We start from the raw sequence: 17604 nt of genomic DNA, 5'->3' as shown, positions 1-17604 counted from the left end.
TAGCGGCCTACCGTATCATTCATATCTCCTATCACCATTTTTATCATTTATTGGACACTGTCGATAAGCTTGCTCCAGTTCCTCATAGAAGATCTCCGTTTCTTCTGCTGTCTTCGCATGCATGTGCATTTAGAAGACTGCAGGTAAAGAATTTCCCCTTTAGTCGCTTGTAACATATCCCTGGACTTACTGCTTTAAATCATGGAAAACATGGAGAGCGGTCGACCTCGGGGAATGTGTTTCGATCAGATTGAGGAGGTTCTTGAGAAAGCCAGTTTATAAATATCCTAATTAAGGTAAGACGAGTGTACCTCCCTACATACACTACCGGCCATTAAAATTGCTACACCACCAAGATGACGTGCTACAGACGAAATTTAACCGACAGGAAGAAGATGCTGTGATATGCAAATGATTAGTTTTTCTGAACATTCACACAAGGTTGGCGCCGGTGGCGACACCTACAACGTACTGACATGAAAGTTTCCAACCGATTTCTCATACACAAACAGCAGTTGACCAGCGTTACCTGGTGAAACTTTGTTGTTATGCCTCGCGTAAGGAGGATAAATGCGTACCATCACGTTTCCGACTTTGATAAAGGACGGATTGTAGCCTATCGCGGTTGCGGTTTATCGTATCGCGACATTGCTGCTCGCGTTGCGCGAGGTCCCGTGACTGCTAGCAGAATATGAAATCGGCGGGTTCAGGAGGGTAATACGGAACGCCGTGCTGGATCCCAACGGCCTCCGGACTGCAGCGCCAGAACCGCTAGACCACCGCGGCCGGCCGTTGGTCTAGATCCAATGACTGTTAGCAGAATATGGAATCGGTAGGTTCAGGAGGGTAATTCGGAACGCCTTGCTATATCCAAACGGCCTCGTATCACTAGCAGTCGAGATGACAGGCACCTTATCCGCATGGCTGTAACGGATCGTGCAGCCACGTCTCGATCCCTGAGTCAACAGATGGGGACGTTTGGAAGACAACAACCATCTGCACGAACAGTTCGACGACGTTTGCAGCAGCATGGACTATCAGTTCGGAGACCGTGGCTCCTGTACCCTTGACGCTGCATCACAGACAGGAGCGCCTGCGATGGTGTACTGCCTGGGTGCACGAATCGCAAAACGTCATGTTATCGGATGAATCCAGGTTCTGCTTACAGCATCATGATGGTCGCATCCGTGTTTGGCGAATCGCGGTGAACGCACATTGGAAGCGTGTATTCGTGATCGCCACACTGGCGTATCACCCGGCGTGATGGTATGGGGTGCCATTGGTTACACGTCTCGGCCACATCTTGTTCACATTGACGGCACTTTGAACAGTGGACGTTACATTTCAGATGTGTTACGACCCGTGGCTCTACCCTTCATTCGATTCCTGCGAAACCCTACATTTCAACAGGATAATGCACGACCGCATGTTGCAGGTCCTGTACGGGCCTTTCTAGATACAGAAATTATTCGGCTGCTGCCCTAGCCAGCACATTCTCCAGACCTCTCACCAATTGAAAACACGTCTGGTCAATGGTGGGCGAGCAACTGGCTCGTCACAATACGCCTGTCACTACTCTTGATGAACTGGGTAGCGAGTTGAAACTGCATGGGCAGCTGTACCTGTACACGCCATCCAAGCTCTGTGTGACTCAATGCCCAGGCGTATCAAAGCCGTTATTACGGACAGAGGTGGTTGTTCTGGGTACCGATTTCTCAGCATCTATGCACCAAAATTGCGTGAAAATGTAATCTCATGTCAGTTCTAGTATAATATATTTGTCCAATGAATATCCGTTTATCATTTGCATTTCTTCTTGCTGTAGCAAATTTAATGGCTAGTAGTGTAGTTTAGATTTAAAAATCGGGATCTCAGAAGAGCTTTCAATCATTGTGCTGTTGGTATATGGCACTTTTGACTAACGAGTTCGCCGACCACTGGCTTATCCCACCACTTGCCCCAACACATGTCGAATTTTTGACATTATCGACCCTCTTACCCTCTGAAAACAGGTTACGTGTAGAGGATGGTCTACTCACCTCCAAGGAAGTCGAAATCCGCCACTGGGTGGTCGCTCTCTGCGGCCGCGGGTCCCGCAGGGACGCCCGTGAAGTCCATCACGGCAGACGTGTCCTGCTGCTGCTGAAGCTCTTGGGCCGACGTCACCGGCTCCCCAAAGGCGTCGCCCAGCAGCAGGTCTGCTGCTACGGGCGATGCGCCCCCGGAAGGCTGCCTGGGTGGCTGCTGCTGCTGCATCATAACGTCGACGTTGGCGGCAGTGGTGGCGGGGGCGGCGTCGAACAGACCCAGGATGTCCGAAGTGCTGGGCCGCGCTGGCGCCTGGTTCGTCTGCAGGCAAGAGTCTCTGCTGTGGCCACAGAGTCGATGGTTGGTAGATTAAGGGACTAAACAGCGGGATCATAATTCTGTCGTTACAGTCCCAGTCCATCTGGAGCTGGTGACGTCAGCTAGAAAGTTGATTGAACTGACAAGGGGAGACCACGACGGTCGGATCATAGATTTATTTCAAACTTTGTACGCTTTTGATAGTCCAAGTTGTAAGGCGTTCTACTTAACAGATTTCGAAAAAAATCGTGGAAGACATTTTACGTGTGAGTGTGATGTACCGGTGCGTTGTGACCCTGAACGCGAGCTGGCGACGGTCACGTGGTTAGCGTTGATGTTCCGTAATTGGTGGTTCGCTGGATCGAGTCCTGTACAGCCTTTTCTTATTTATAGTTATTCAACACTAGTCATTTCCACTCAAGCGCCAAAGGAACTGGTATAGGCATGCGTATTCAAATACGGAGATATGTAAACAGGCAGAATACGGCGATGCGGTCGGCAACGCCTATGTAAGACAACAAATGTCTGGCGCAGTTGTCAGATCGATTACTGCTCCTACAATGGCAGCTTATCAAGAACCTGGTGTTAAAGTCAACGCACGAGCGATGTGATACAGTATCTCCGAAATAGCGATTAAGCGGGGATTTTCCCGTATGACCATTTCACGAGTGTATCGTGAAGATCAGGAATCTGGTGACATATCAAAGTTCAGACATCGCTGCGGCCGGAAAAAGGTCCCGAAAAAAATGTAACCCTTCCGCAAATTGCTGAGGATTTCAATGCTGGGCAATCAACAAGTATCAGCGCGCGAACTTAATCGATATGGGTTTTCGCAGCCGAAGGCCCGCTCTTGTACCCTTTATGATTGCGCGACACACAGCTTTTAGGCCTCGCCTGAACAAGTCGACACCGACATTAGACTGTTGATGACCGAAAACATTTCAAATTGTATCGAGCGGATGGACGTGCATGGGTATGGAGACAACCTCAAGAATCCATGGATCCTGCATGTCAGCAGGGGACTGTTCTACCTGGTGGAGGCTCTGTAATTGGGTGTGGCGTGTGCAGTTGGAGTGATACGTCTAGATACGATTCTTACAGATGACACGTACGTAAGCATCTTGTCTAATCACCTGCATCCATTGATGTCCATGTGCATTCCGACGGACTGAAGCAATTCCAGCAGGACAATGCAATACCCCACACGTTCAGAACTGCTCCAGGAACACTCTACTGAGGTTAAACACTTCCGCTGGCCACCAGATTCCACAGACATGAACATTATCGAGCATATCTGGAATGCCTTGCAACGTGCTGTTCGGAAGAGATCTCCACCCCTCATACTTTTACGAATTTATGGAGATCCCTGCAGAATTCATGGTGTCAGTTCCCTCCAGCACTACTCCAGACATCAGTCGAGTCCATGCCACGTCCTGTTGCGGCACTTCCGCGTGCTCGCGGTAGCCCTACACGTTATTTCGTAGGTGTACCAGTTTCTTTGGATCTTCAGTGTACCGAGTGAGGTAGCGCAGTGGGTAGCACACTGGACTTGCATTCGGGGGACGACGGTTCAAATCCGCGTTCGGCCATCCTGATTTAGGTTTTCCGTGATTTCCCTAAATCGCTTCAGGCGTATGCCGGGATGGTTCCTTTGAAAGGGCACGACCGACTTCCTTCCCCATCTTTCCCTAACCCGATGGGACCGATGACCTCGCTGTTGGGTCTTCTCGGCCAAACCAACCAGCCAACTCTTCAGTGTATGATGAAAAGATATATTTATTTACATGAACTTTTATTCAGTTTCCAATGTTATTTCGCCGTTTACCATTTTTTTATTATTACTACGAATGTTATACTACTATTGTTTCTATGGGTAAGTTAAAAACTTTATCCAGCGTCTTCAGACTTGTTCATATTTTGTTCACAATAAACGAGAAACCGATTCTCGAGAAGATGCTACTGAAATCGAACATCGCAAATCTGCGTACCGATTTTCACGATAATCTTGCGGTAAGCATGGTTTGCACCCAAAGTGAGAGAATAAAGAGAAATTTTTCAAAATGTCAACGAGCTTTGTTTTTCCTTGGAAACTCTGATGATTCCTTGTGCATGCGTGAAAACTGTATTCATTCGATGTAGTAGATGCCGCTTTATTTTTTCCATGTCTGTGTGAAAATTGTCATACTGCGAGTTGATATATCGAAACCACATCTGACGATTAATAGCATATTATCCTCATATTCTGGCAAATTATAATTCATTGTATTATTCAAAGAAGTTATTTACACTTATTTGTCGATATTGGACTTTCCAGGAGATGCCCTAGTCCTTGAAACGCTTGTGTGCATATCGAAGCGTTCAGGTGCAAAGCAGTTCTCTGTACCTTACCCAGTTGCATGTATAATGCATTTTGGAAATCGCAACAGGTATACATTTTCAGGAAAATTTTATGCGTTTGGTCGTTTACTTGTTCATAAATATTTGTTGTCATAATAAAAATTATGCAAACGACTAGACAACATTGGAATTTCAGCAAAAGTTCATGCAGGTTCGCTTGTCTTTTCATCATATTACCTTTCAAATGTAATGCATGAAATAAAATGACCGGTACAAAATAATAAAATTTTCGTGGCCACTTGTTGACAAACTGCCTGTTAGCTGCTGTCTAAGGTTCTTCAGCTGATGTTCGTCTGGTGATTTTTTTGACGTTACGCCAGCACGAGTGGCTGTCATTGTCGAAGTTTCACCCTCCATTGCTGTTTGTCAAAAAGACTGGTGCTGAAAACAAATTAAATTAAAAAATCGATCTAGCGATCCGCCGATTACGGACCGCCGCCATCTCGCATTCGGAATCGCATGCACTGGTACATCGGTGAAGCGTACATCATCTCTTGCGGTTTTCTCGAAATCGCAAAAGTAGTACGCCTTACTAGTCGCACATCATATTATCTAGAAGTAGTGCCGAAAGTGCACAGCGTTTGAAGTAAACCCGTGATCCGAACGTCGTGGACTCCGCTTGTGAAATGATATGCAGCACTGGTGAAATTGCAGCACTGAATCGAATATTGACGCCACAGGTAAATTAAAGAGAGGTGGAACTATATGGGTCAGGCCGGAACGGGCGTCAGAGAGCAGACGAAAGTCCCCCCCGGGTCTCATCTGTTGTGTGAGAACTCCGCCCCCACCCCCCCCCCCCCTCCACCCCGCTTCAGTGCATTAAAGATGTCTGGAAAACTTTTAAGTCGTTTTTCTCCAGAATATTCGAGTTCACTGGGTTCAAAGTTATGATCATAGGAAGTGACGATACGACAGCCGACGTGCACACAGCCAAATGAATCGGCACAGACAGAAACTAGGAACACAAACGATAGCGTCACCATCTCCAACAGCCTTCAATGAAACCGTGAATAAACTATTTGATACAGTGAATGTTAGCATTCTTTAAACTTGTAGAGTGTATAATAATTGTGTTATTTATGGTTGTGTATAATAATTGTGTGTTGTTTATGGCTGTGTATAAGAATTATGTCCGCAGCTCGTGGTCTCGCGGTAGCGTTCTAGCTTCCCGAGCACTGGGTCCCGGGTTCCATTCCCGGCGTGGTCAGGGATTTTCACCTGTCCCGTCATGACTGGGTGGTGGTGTGTCGTCTTCGTCATCATCATTCATCCCCATTACGGTCGGAGGAAGGTAACGGCAAACCATCTCCACTAGGACCTTGCCTAGTACGGCGGTGCGGGTCTCCCGCATTGTTCCCCTATGCTCTGTCAAGAAACATGGGATTTCATTTCTATTTTCCATAATAATTATGTGTTATTTATGGTTGTTCAAAGCAGAGACCCGGCAGGTTAAGTGAACATTTTAGAGACTTAGACATGTTTACCTACAATATTCGGAAGTAGTCGAACTAGGAGGGCCGATGACCAGTGGAGTATGCGCAGCAGCAGTCAGCACTTCGATGGATCGACGACCGAGCAATGTTTTCAAGAAGAACAACGACAGCGCAGTTCACACATCAGCGGTCAGGTCCAGGAGCTGTCAGTATACTAAACTCAAATGCGTGACATATCTGGCGATGCGGAGGACGGGGACAGGGCAATGCCCTACACGCCAGCATGGAGTTAAAACAAGGAAAGCCGGCACGTTTGTAGACATTGGTCACATTTCTGCCCAACGTGAGAACCATAGATCAATGACCAAAGAGTCAGTCGCCTCCCAAGAAACTTTGCGACATAGGCGAAAACACCAAATAAATACCTCTGAAAAACGGGGAAAAGAACAGACAAAGAAATAGATACTTATATGGATATGGTGTCTGTTCTTTCGGACATGTCCGAAAGAACAGACACCATTGATGACCTGCAGCCGTCTAGGACGACATTAGAATTATGTATTAATACATTCAGCTGCTGACATTTTTTGATATATATCAACGGGGACAGATGAAAATACACTCCTGGAAATGGAAAAAAGAACACATTGACACCGGTGTGTCAGACCCACCATACTTGCTCCGGACACTGCGAGAGGGCTGTACAAGCAATGATCACACGCACGGCACAGCGGACACACCAGGAACCGTGATGTTGGCCGTCGAATGGCGCTAGCTGCGAAGCATTTGTGCACCACCGCCGTCAGTGTCAGCCAGTTTGCCGTGGCATACGGAGCTCCATCGCAGTCTTTAACACTGGTAGCATGCCGCGACAGCGTGGACGTGAACCGTATGTGCAGCTGACTGACTTTGAGCGAGGGCGTATAGTGGGCATGCGGAAGGCCGGGTGGACGTACCGCCGAATTGCTCAACACGTGGGGCGTGAGGTCTCCACAGTACATCGATGTTGTCGCCAGTGGTCGGCGGAAGGTGCACGTGCCCGTCGACCTGGGACCGGACCGCAGCGACGCACGGATGCACGCCAAGACCGTAGGATCCTACGCAGCGCCGTAGGGGACCGCACCGCCACTTCCCAGCAAATTAGGGACACTGTTGCTCCTGGGGTATCGGCGAGGACCATTCGCAACCGTCTCCATGAAGCTGGGCTACGGTCCAGCACACCGTTAGGCCGTCTTCCGCTCACGCCCCAACATCGTGCAGCCCGCCTCCAGTGGTGTCGCGACAGGCGTGAATGGAGGGACGAATGGAGACGTGTCATCTTCAGCGATGAGAGTCGCTTCTGCCTTGGTGCCAATGATGGTCGTATGCGTGTTTGGCGCCGTGCAGGTGAGCGCCACAATCAGGACTGCATACGACCGAGGCACACAGGGCCAACACCCGGCATCATGGTGTGGGGAGCGATCTCCTACACTGGCCGTACACCACTGGTGATCGTCGAGGGGACACTGAATAGTGCACGGTACATCCAAACCGTCATCGAACCCATCGTTCTACCATTCCTAGACCGGCAAGGGAACTTGCTGTTCCAACAGGACAATGCACGTCCGCATGTATCCCGTGCCACCCAACGTGCTCTAGAAGGTGTAAGTCAACTACCCTGGCCAGCAAGATCTCCGGATCTGTCCCCCATTGAGCATGTTTGGGACTGGATGAAGCGTCGTCTCACGCGGTCTGCACGTCCAGCACGAACGCTGGTCCAACTGAGGCGCCAAGTGGAAATGGCATGGCAAGCCGTTCCACAGGACTACATCCAGCATCTCTACGATCGTCTCCATGGGAGAATAGCAGCCTGCATTGCTGCGAAAGGTGGATATACACTGTACTAGTGCCGACATTGTGCATGCTCTGTTGCCTGTGTCTGTGCCTGTGGTTCTGTCAGTGTGATCATGTGATGTATCTGACCCCAGGAATGTGTCAATAAAGTTTCCCCTTCCTGGGACAATGAATTCACGGTGTTCTTATTTCAATTTCCAGGAGTGTATGTGCCCCGACCGGGACTCAAATCCGGGATCTCCTGCTTACATGGCAGACGCTCTATCCAGCTGAGCCACCGAGGTCACAGAGGATAGTGCGACTGCAGGGACTATCTCGCGCACGCCTCCCGCGAGACCCACATTCTCACCTTGTATGTCCACACACTACATTCGTTCAAAATGGTTCAAATGGTTCTAAGCAATATGGGACTTAACATCAGAGGTCATCAGTCCCGTAGACTTACAACTACTTAAACCTAACTAACCTAAGGACATCACACACATCCATGCCCAAGGCAGGATTAGAACCTGCGACCGTAGCAGCAGCGCGGTTCCGGACTGAAGCGCCTAGAACTGCTCGGCCACAGCGACCGGCCTACATTCGTAGTGTCCCTACACAACACACTTATTACTCGTGGAAGACATTCTTACCGAGTCCCGTAAGAGTTCGGATAAATATGTGTGCATCTGCTCAGGAGGAGGATGTCATGGCCGGTATTGCCAGAACTACATATTTATATGGATATGTCCGAAAGAACAGACACCATTGACGACCTGCAGCCGTCTAGAACGAAATTAGAATTATATATTAATACCTTCAGCTGCTGACGGGCGTTGATGTATGTCAACGGGGACAGGTGAAAATATCCATATAAGTATAATAAGTATATAGTTCTGGCAATACCGGCCATCATCTCCTCCTCCTGTGCGGATGGACACACATTACCCGAACTCTTATGGGACTTGGTGAGAATGCCGTCCACGAGTAATGAGTGTTGGGCAGGGACACTACGAATGTAGTGTTTGGACATATAAGGTGAGAATGTTGGTCTCGCGGGAGGCGTGCGCGAGATAGTCCCTGCAGTGGCACTATCCTCTGTGCCCTCGGTGACTCAGATGGATGGAGCGTCTGCCATGTAAGCAGGAGATCCCGGGTTCGAGTCCCGGTCGGGGCACACATTTTCACCTGTCCCTGTTGATATATATATATATATCAACGCCCGTCAGGAGCTGAAGGTATTAATATATAATTCTAAGACAAAGAAATGTCGCCTGGACGGACGAACTGATGGTTAGTCAGCGGAAGTCTTACCTCATTGGAACGACTTAGCCACTATGCTGCTCGACAGAAGATGTCGGCACCACGCCAATAGGTCAACGCGGAAGATGCCATCCCAGATGTTACCAGAAAGAAGTTCGTGTTGTACGTACCCAGGTGGCTGGTGAGAACAAAGGGACTGCAGTCTCACCAATTGGGTCGCCTGTGAACCTATAAAACTTCCTGGCAGATTAAAACTGTGTGCCGGACCGAGACTCGAACTCGGGCCCTTTCCCTTTCGCGGGCAAGTGCTCTACCATCTGAGCTACCCAAGCACGACTCACGCCCTGTCCTCACAGCTTTACTTCCGCCAATACCTCGTCTCCTACTTTCCAAATTTCACAGAAGGAACCTTGCAGAACTAGCACTCCTGAAAGTTTCATATCAGCATACACACCGCTGCAGAGTGGAAATATTCTGTGAACCTATAGTTTGATGAAATCAGCCAGAGAACGCCGAACCTGAGGTTCACTGATTCAATTTTTGGGCGGAGCACTCTGCGCCATACCGTAGTCACTTGTTAATAACACAACGAGCGAATTCACAAGGAGAAAACCGCGCCGCGCCGAGGATCAAGGGCACGGTACTGAAGGAAGAACACGACGCCTGGCTCTCCGCTGGAACTCCAACCGTCGCCGTGTCAGGAGTCACTGGAATCTGAAGCTACGACTCGGCACCGCACCACTGCTTTGAGGAACTGATTGTGTTAAAACACACTACATTACTCTGTCTGTTCAAAGGGCCTTATTTGTCAATGACTGATAGTGGAATCACCAATCTGTTTCACACCTCACCCACTGAGCCAAGTAAAGAACCCATTCCACCGCCCACAAACTGTCGCTTTCCCTCCCACCGTTCCTGAAAAGTATTGACATTTTCTCCCCTCTACAACTGACGCTCAATATTCTTTCTTTCTTTCACTGGTGCCATGCCCCCCGCTGACGCAGGGTCGGCATTGTTAGGAACGGATTTGGCAAGGTTAGTGTAAAAGGGTGGCCGGATGCCCTTCCTGCCGCCACCCCATACCCCCTGGGACGGAATTAGTGTACCCCTGCTGTCTGTGTCTAGTGTAATTCATGGAATAGTGCGAACGTGTTCAGATGTTTGCGAGTCGTGTAACTGGGGCGGAACGTGGGGACCAGCACGGTATTCACCTAGCGGGATGTGGAAAACCGCCTAAAAACCACATCCAGGCTGGCAGGCACACCGACCGACGTCGGTAATCCGCCGGGTGGATTCGAACCGGGGCCGGCGCGCCTACCCGAGTCTAGGAAGCAGCGCATTAGCGCTCTCGCCTAACCTGGCGGGTATCACTGACGCTGAATATCTAGTGTCATGAAGCCGTGACCCGCTACAAATTGGCAACCCATGGTCCACTTCAATTACGCGAACTAAGGCCGTAGTGATAGCAACACGTGACCACAAGCTGATCTATCCTGTGTCACCATAAGCACAGATTCACTCGACAGTATTTCCAGAAACACTACCAAGTGAGTGCTAACAATCCTAATTAGATTTGATAATCTGAAGGAAAGAGTTAGCAAAAGATACCACACTGATTTCATGATGATGACAACAGTGTCAGTTCGTGACTTACACAAGACCCACGGGCTTTATGTTGTGGATTGGCAAGAGCCAACCCACTATGAGAGGAAGCCGAAAGGCACGCGTTTTAGCTCACGCAGGCTGGCGTGAGGTCTGGAACAGGACAAGGAAATGAGACTAGCAAAAAAGGACGTAGCTGTGGAATACTTAACTTTAATCCATAAATGGTGAACATCGCTCTTGACGGTACATGTTTTACAGCATCAATAGTAACTGGTAATGGCGCCTTGCTAGGTCGTAGCAAATGACCTAGCTGAAGGGTACGCTAACTATCGTCTCGGCAAATTAGAGCGTATTTTGTCAGCGAACCATCGCTAGCAAAGTCGGCTGTACAACTGGGACGAGTGCTAGGACGTCTCTCTAGACCTGCCGTGTGGCGGCGCTTGGTCTACAATCACTGATAGTGGCGACACGCGGGTCCGACGTATACTAACGGACCGCGGCCGATTTAAACGCTACCACCTAGCAAGTGTGTCTGGCGGTGACACCACATTTTATCTAAAACCCCACATGAAATGATCAAATTACACCAGCGGTAGTGAATCACCCACTACGGCTGGTGACGCTGATGTCATCAGGTTTGAGCATGACCTGATTAATTTCAAGCCCAATTAACACTTAGATCCACGTTCTGACAGAAGCTTGAGTACTCATTGATGCCTGGCATAAGAGTGTCATTACGCAACAGCGTAACAGCTGTCCAGCGCAAAAATCTCGGCCGATTCCCAACATCAACTACAAAACACGACACGCTAAGCCATTCAGATGGCTGGAAAAAGTGCACGATGCTTACGGCTTCAGTGGCTTGAGAACGGGGGAATTCTAATAAACCTTTGACGCTTCCTCACACGATCTACCAATCAAAAGACTGGTTTTGAAAACGGCGGGAAGTACGTTGTCGCCTTTGTGACTTCACTCCCGACGGTCGAGTTTGAACAACGTCGACGAATCTCCCTTGTCCCAGGTGAGGAGGAAGAGAAAAAAAGGAAACTTCTCAATTTCGACCCAAAGATCCAATTTTACCATTCACATGCAAGTGGCTGCATAAGGAGCCGGGATATGGTAGAGAATGAGGCGACTGACTTCACAAGAGAACCTCCCCATCGCACCCCCCTCAGATTTAGTTATAAGTTGGCACAGTGGATAGGCCTTGAAAAACTGAACACAGATCAATCGAGAAAACAGGAAGAAGTTGTGTGGAACTATGAAAAAATAAGTAAAATATACAAACTGAGTAGTCCAAGCGAAGATAGGCTACATCACGGACAATGGGAGTTTAGGAGCGCTGTGGTCCCGTGGTTAGCGAGAGCAGCTACGGAAAGAGAGGTCCTAGGTTCAAGTCTTCCCTCGAGTGAAAAGTTTGTTTATTTTCGGTTCATGTGACAAACTCCTATGTTTTCATCACTTTTTTGGGAGTGATTATCACATCCACAAGAAAACCTAAATCAGGCAAGGTATAAGAATCTTTTTACCCGTTCGCCAAATGTACAAGTTAGGTGGGTCGACAACATATTCTTGTCATGTGACGCACATGCCGTCACCAGTGTCGTATAGAATATATCAGACGTGTTTTCCTGTGGAGGAATCGATTGACCTATGACCTTGCGATCAAATGTTTTCGGTTCCCATTGGAGAGGCACGTCCTTTCGTCTACTAACCGCACGGAAACTTATTACAGTGAACAGAGACGTCAATGAACGAACGGACAGATCATAACTTTGCGAAAATAAAGAAAGTAAAATTATCAGTCGAGGGAAGACTTGAACCTAGGACCTCTCGTTCCCTAGCTGCTCTCGCTAACAACGGGACCACGGCGCTCCTTAACTCCAATTGTCCTAATGTTGCCTATCTTCGCCTGGACTACTCCGTTTGTATATTTTGCTTATTTTTTCATAGTTCCACACAACTTCTTCCTGTTTTCTCGATTGATCTGTGTTCAGTTTTTCAAGGCCTACCCACTGTGTCAACTTATAACTAAATCTGAGGGGGGTGCGATGGGGAGGTTCCCTTGTCAGTAGTTACACGAGCAAGTTAAATACAATAAAATTGCCGATTAGAAATCCTTCCCTAGGTGTCACAACACGTCAGGACAATCTGCGTCACAAAGATTAATTATAAACGCGCAACAGCTCAAAAAGTTGAAGTATGAAAGATACGTGCAAGTAACATCCACTTTTCACTGATACCTTGTCTCTATTACTGGCGGCGCGTACGGACAGATGTAAAGGTTGGTCGTTTCCTCTGAGACAGTGGTTTTTATTCCCACACCTAATGTTGGAAGATGGGACTCTCAGCAGGCCAGTCTATTTGAGCTATATTATTGACCACAAACCATTACCTTGCATACCTTGCTATATGACTGGGTGGCAGCGATGCAGTTATCTCCAGACTGTTTATGAACCGTACGCATCACATAATTCTGTAAAATGCACCCATATTCTTCGGCATTTTCTGTTTTTCAAGAACAAAACAGGATCACACCCTAACCACGAAAAACTCCCCCATACCGCAGTATGATCCCGTCTGTACTTGATTGTTGGCAATATACAAGTTGGCAGAACGTTCTTGAGGCATTCGCCGCATCCAAACTGTTCCATCAGATTGTGACAGGATGTAGCGTCATTTATCGCTGCGAATCACTCCATTCATCCGCTCTTTAAACACCACCTCAAGCATCGCTTACCATTGAGCACAGAAATTTGTGTCTTATTAGGAACTGCCCGACTATTGTATCTCATGCTTTTTAACTCCATACACACAATATTCTACCAGATGGACTGCTGGTAGCATTTCCGGACTCACTTTTGGACCCTCAAGCGATTCCTTTGGTTGTTTTCATGTGATGTTTTAACCCCCTCCCCCCCCCCCCCCCCCCCCCCCCCCCCCGCTCACCACAGTAAACGTTCCTTGTCCATCAGTACATAAGGTCTTGGTTCAGCCTTTGTCGCTCCTCCACTTTTCCACTTCACAATCACATCAACAGTCGACGTGAGCTGCTTTAGAAGAGTTGAAATGTCCCTGATGGTACCCTTACTCAGGAGACATCCAATGACCAGCCAATATTAGAAGTCACTGATTTGTCCTGTCTGGTCCATTCTGTGTTATTGCGTCTCCACTGACAAAACACTACCTGCCTCCTCCTATATTGGCGAATCTGATCTCGTGGCATCTAATGACCAGTTCCGCAATACTTATGCGTGTCCTGATACTTTTGATCAGTTTTCCTCAGCAACTGCGCAGTCAGCGCGGCGGATCGCTAACCGAAGGCGCCCAGGTTGGATTCGCGGCTGACAGATTTTCTCCTGATGGTAACTGGGTGTGGTGTTGCCCGCACATTCGTATCGTCATAATTGACATCCCTCTATTGAGATGGCTGTATTGGCATGTACTGAAAACCAACAGATTTAAAAATGCTTTTGATTAGATATTGAAGACTTCAAGGCTGTGGGTCTCCACCAAACAAGACCGTGCCAGAATGAAATTTTCACTCTACAGCGGAGTGTGCGTTGATATGAAACTTCCTGACAGATTAAAACTGTGTGCCGGACCGAGACTCGAACTCTGGATCTTTGCCTTTCGCGGAAAAGTTTTCTACAAACTGAGCTACCCAAGCACGACTCACACCCCGTCCTCACAGCTGTAATTCCGCCAATACCTCGTCTCCTACCTTCCGAACTTCACAGAAGGCCTCCTGCGAACCTTGCAGAACTAGCACTCCTGGAAGTTTGGAAGGTAGGAGACGAGGTACTGGTGGAATTAAAGATGTGAGGACGGAGCGTGAATCGTGCTTCGGTAGCTCAGTTGGTAGAGCACTTGCCAGCGAAAGGCAAAGGTCCCGAGTTCGAGTCTCGGTCGGGCACACAGTTTTAATCTGCCAGGAAGTTTTAAGACTGTGCCAAGTGGAGATAGAGAACCAGAAGAGCGGACCCCACTTCATTGCGAGACAAACTCTGGGAAAGAAGGAGGCTGTACGTATAATAATTGTAAGGTGCGATCTTACCTGCGCCAGGGATACACTTGTTGGAGGCTGCTCGTCAGCAGTGCCGAAGATGTCCATGAAGTCTTGCTGTTGCTGCTGCTGCACCACGGCCGGGGGCGGCGGCTTCTCGGGTCGCGGAGGCCTCTGCGGCGGGCCGGCGGCCGCCTGCGTCGGGGGCGGAGCCGGCTGCGGCGTAGGCGGCGGCGCGGGGGCGGGCCCCGAAAGGTCGAGGTCGTCGTCGTCGACGCCGAGCAGCAGGTCCCCCGCGTGCTGCGACTGAGGCTGGAGGGTCTGGGGCTGTGGCTGCAGCTGGTGCTGAGGCAGCATCATGTCGGGCGTGGGGCTGGGAGAGTGCAGGTCGCGCATCGGCGTCGGGCTGGGCGTGCGCGTCGCCTTCAGCCTGCCAACAAAAGGGGCCACCGGTGATGGTTCAGGCGGTTGCCGCTAGGTGACGCTAGGAAGCGGCGCTGCGTCCCGGGCAGTGCCGTACCCGCGCCCCTCCCCTCTGCCCCCCCCCCCCCCCGAGCTTACATGCACTGACGGTGGCGCAAACACTTCAACAGTTAAAGGAAAAGGAACAAATGAACCGCTTCGCGAGGAAATACACCCACAGAAAAAAATAAAAGAAAAGCGCTCTACGAAGGAATTAACAAAATGGAACGGAAATCAGTAGATGTGATGTACCTGGACACAAATGCTTACGATTTCAGAAAAATTTGATGATTTATTCAGAAGAAAAAGTTTCACAAAATGAGTCACAAAGTCAATAATGCATTGGTCCACCTTTGGTTGGTCGGTTTTGGGGTTTGATGGGGGCTAAACATCGTGGTCATCAGTCCCCTGTTCCAAACAGACATACTTGCAAAAGGCCTGTACACTAAAAGCGTAACCTCTGCACCCAGAAGGAGGGAACACCAAGGGGTACAGAGCTAAAATGAACACCGCAATAACACAAAATAGAGGACACTTAAAAGGAGCAGAGCAAATAGTTGACTAGAGTAAAACAATTACGCCGGCCAGTGTGGCCGAATGGTTCTAGGCGCTTCAGTCTGGAACCACGCGACCGCTTCGGTCGCAGGTTCGAATCCTGCCTCGGGCATGGATGTGAGGTTAGTTAGGTTTAAGTAGTTCTAAGTTCTAGGGGACTGATGACCTCAGATGTTAAGTCCCATAGTGCTCAGAGCCATTTGAACCATTTTGAAAACAACTACAGTGGTTGATGGATAGGGTAAAAGTTCAACCACTCAACTACAAACGAAGAACCTCCAGCTGGAAAGCGTTGATAGAGGTACCAACAGAACTTGTTACCATAAAAGACGCTATTTTGGTATCCATGTCACAATTAGAAGTCGCTGCAGTGGGTGTAGCCTGAGAAATTATGCGAGAGCGCCCACACTAGAGAGTGATAAACCCAGCTGCACGGATAAAAGGTAAAACTGGAGTCAACTATAGAGGTATCGTTACCTAGAATTAAAGGAAGTGCAGCTGGTAAGTTGAAGGACTGTCGCAAGGGGGCTAAAAGGGGCGGTGCATCAGAATATGGACCACTGTCTGCCCTGCATTACAGCGACACTTGGGCGGGTTCTCTCGGCGAAGGAGATAGCTGTGGGTCAACCGCGTATGTCCAATTCGGAGACGGCAGAGAACAACTGAGACCCTGGCCGTGCTCCTCAAGGATGAGTTTCACACGGCCGTGGACGACTTCACCATTCGGAGCTTATCTGGCGTGTTCAGGTCCACCTTTGCCCCTTATGCAAACAGTTATCCGGCTTGGCACTAGCTGATAGAGTTGTTGGATATCCTCCTGTGGGATATAGTGCTAAATTCTTTCCAAATCCCGAGATGGTTGATGGGCTTGCCAACGGCCTTGGTGCAGTGGTAACACCGGTTCCCGTCAGATCACAAGTTAAGCGCTGTCGAGCTAGGCTAGCACTTGGATGGGTGACCATCCGGTCTGCCGAGCGCTGTTGGCAAGCGGGGTGCACTCACTCAGCTCTTGTGAGGCAAACTGAGGAGCTACTTGACTGAGAAGTAGCGGCTCCGGTCTCAGAAACTGACATACGGCCAGGAGAGCGGTGTGCTGACCACATGCCCCTCCGTATCTGCATCCAGTGACGCGTGTGGGCTGAGGATGACACGGCGGCCAGTCGGTCTGTTCCGGAGGAGTTTTTGAAGGGCCTGCTCATCATGCTCCAAACGTTCTCAATTTCCGAGAAATTGAGAGAGTTTGCATAGCACGAAGACAAGCAGTAGTAAATCTTACCGTGTGTGATTGGACATTATCTTGCTGATATGTAACCTAAGGTTGGCTTGCATGAAGGGCAACAAAACGAGGTGTAGAATATCTTCGACGTACAGCTGTGCTTTAAGGGCGCCACTCATGACAACCAGAGAGGTTCTGGCACCCCAACCACCACTCCTGGTTGTCTGGCCGAATGGTAGGTGACAGTCTGGTATCCCACTGCTATCCTGGGCGTCTCCAGACTCATCTTCGCTTCGAAGCCGGACTCATCACTGAAAAATTAAGCTGATTCGTGTGTTATATTGTTGGTTGCGTTTACTTAAGCTTATGGCTTGCCTTTTTGCGTTCATAAACCTTTTATTTTATCTGTTATTACTTTTATGTTGTAATTTCATGTACTGTCCACACCAGTCACACCTGCATGCCATACCGTTGCTCGACTTCCTCTGGCACGGCTATTTATTAACCGG

At 48.9% G+C, this 17604-nt stretch overlaps 1 protein-coding gene across 1 annotated transcript in view; it reads right to left on the bottom strand.

The window, feature by feature from the left end:
- Positions 1-17604, bottom strand: part of LOC126106173 (uncharacterized) — a 463842-nt gene that overhangs the window by 122253 nt on the left and 323985 nt on the right. The window contains exons 18-20 of the mRNA XM_049912411.1: positions 15100-15235; positions 14914-15036; positions 2040-2349 (exon numbers count right to left, since the gene is read on the bottom strand). Coding sequence (XP_049768368.1) covers positions 2040-2349; positions 14914-15036; positions 15100-15235 — 569 coding nt within the window. The remainder of the gene's footprint in view (positions 1-2039; positions 2350-14913; positions 15037-15099; positions 15236-17604) is intronic.

This window comes from Schistocerca cancellata, chromosome 10 (assembly GCF_023864275.1).
Source record: "Schistocerca cancellata isolate TAMUIC-IGC-003103 chromosome 10, iqSchCanc2.1, whole genome shotgun sequence".
In the NCBI taxonomy this organism is placed as follows: domain Eukaryota; kingdom Metazoa; phylum Arthropoda; class Insecta; order Orthoptera; family Acrididae; genus Schistocerca; species Schistocerca cancellata.
This window is presented reverse-complemented; position numbering and strand designations above follow the sequence as displayed.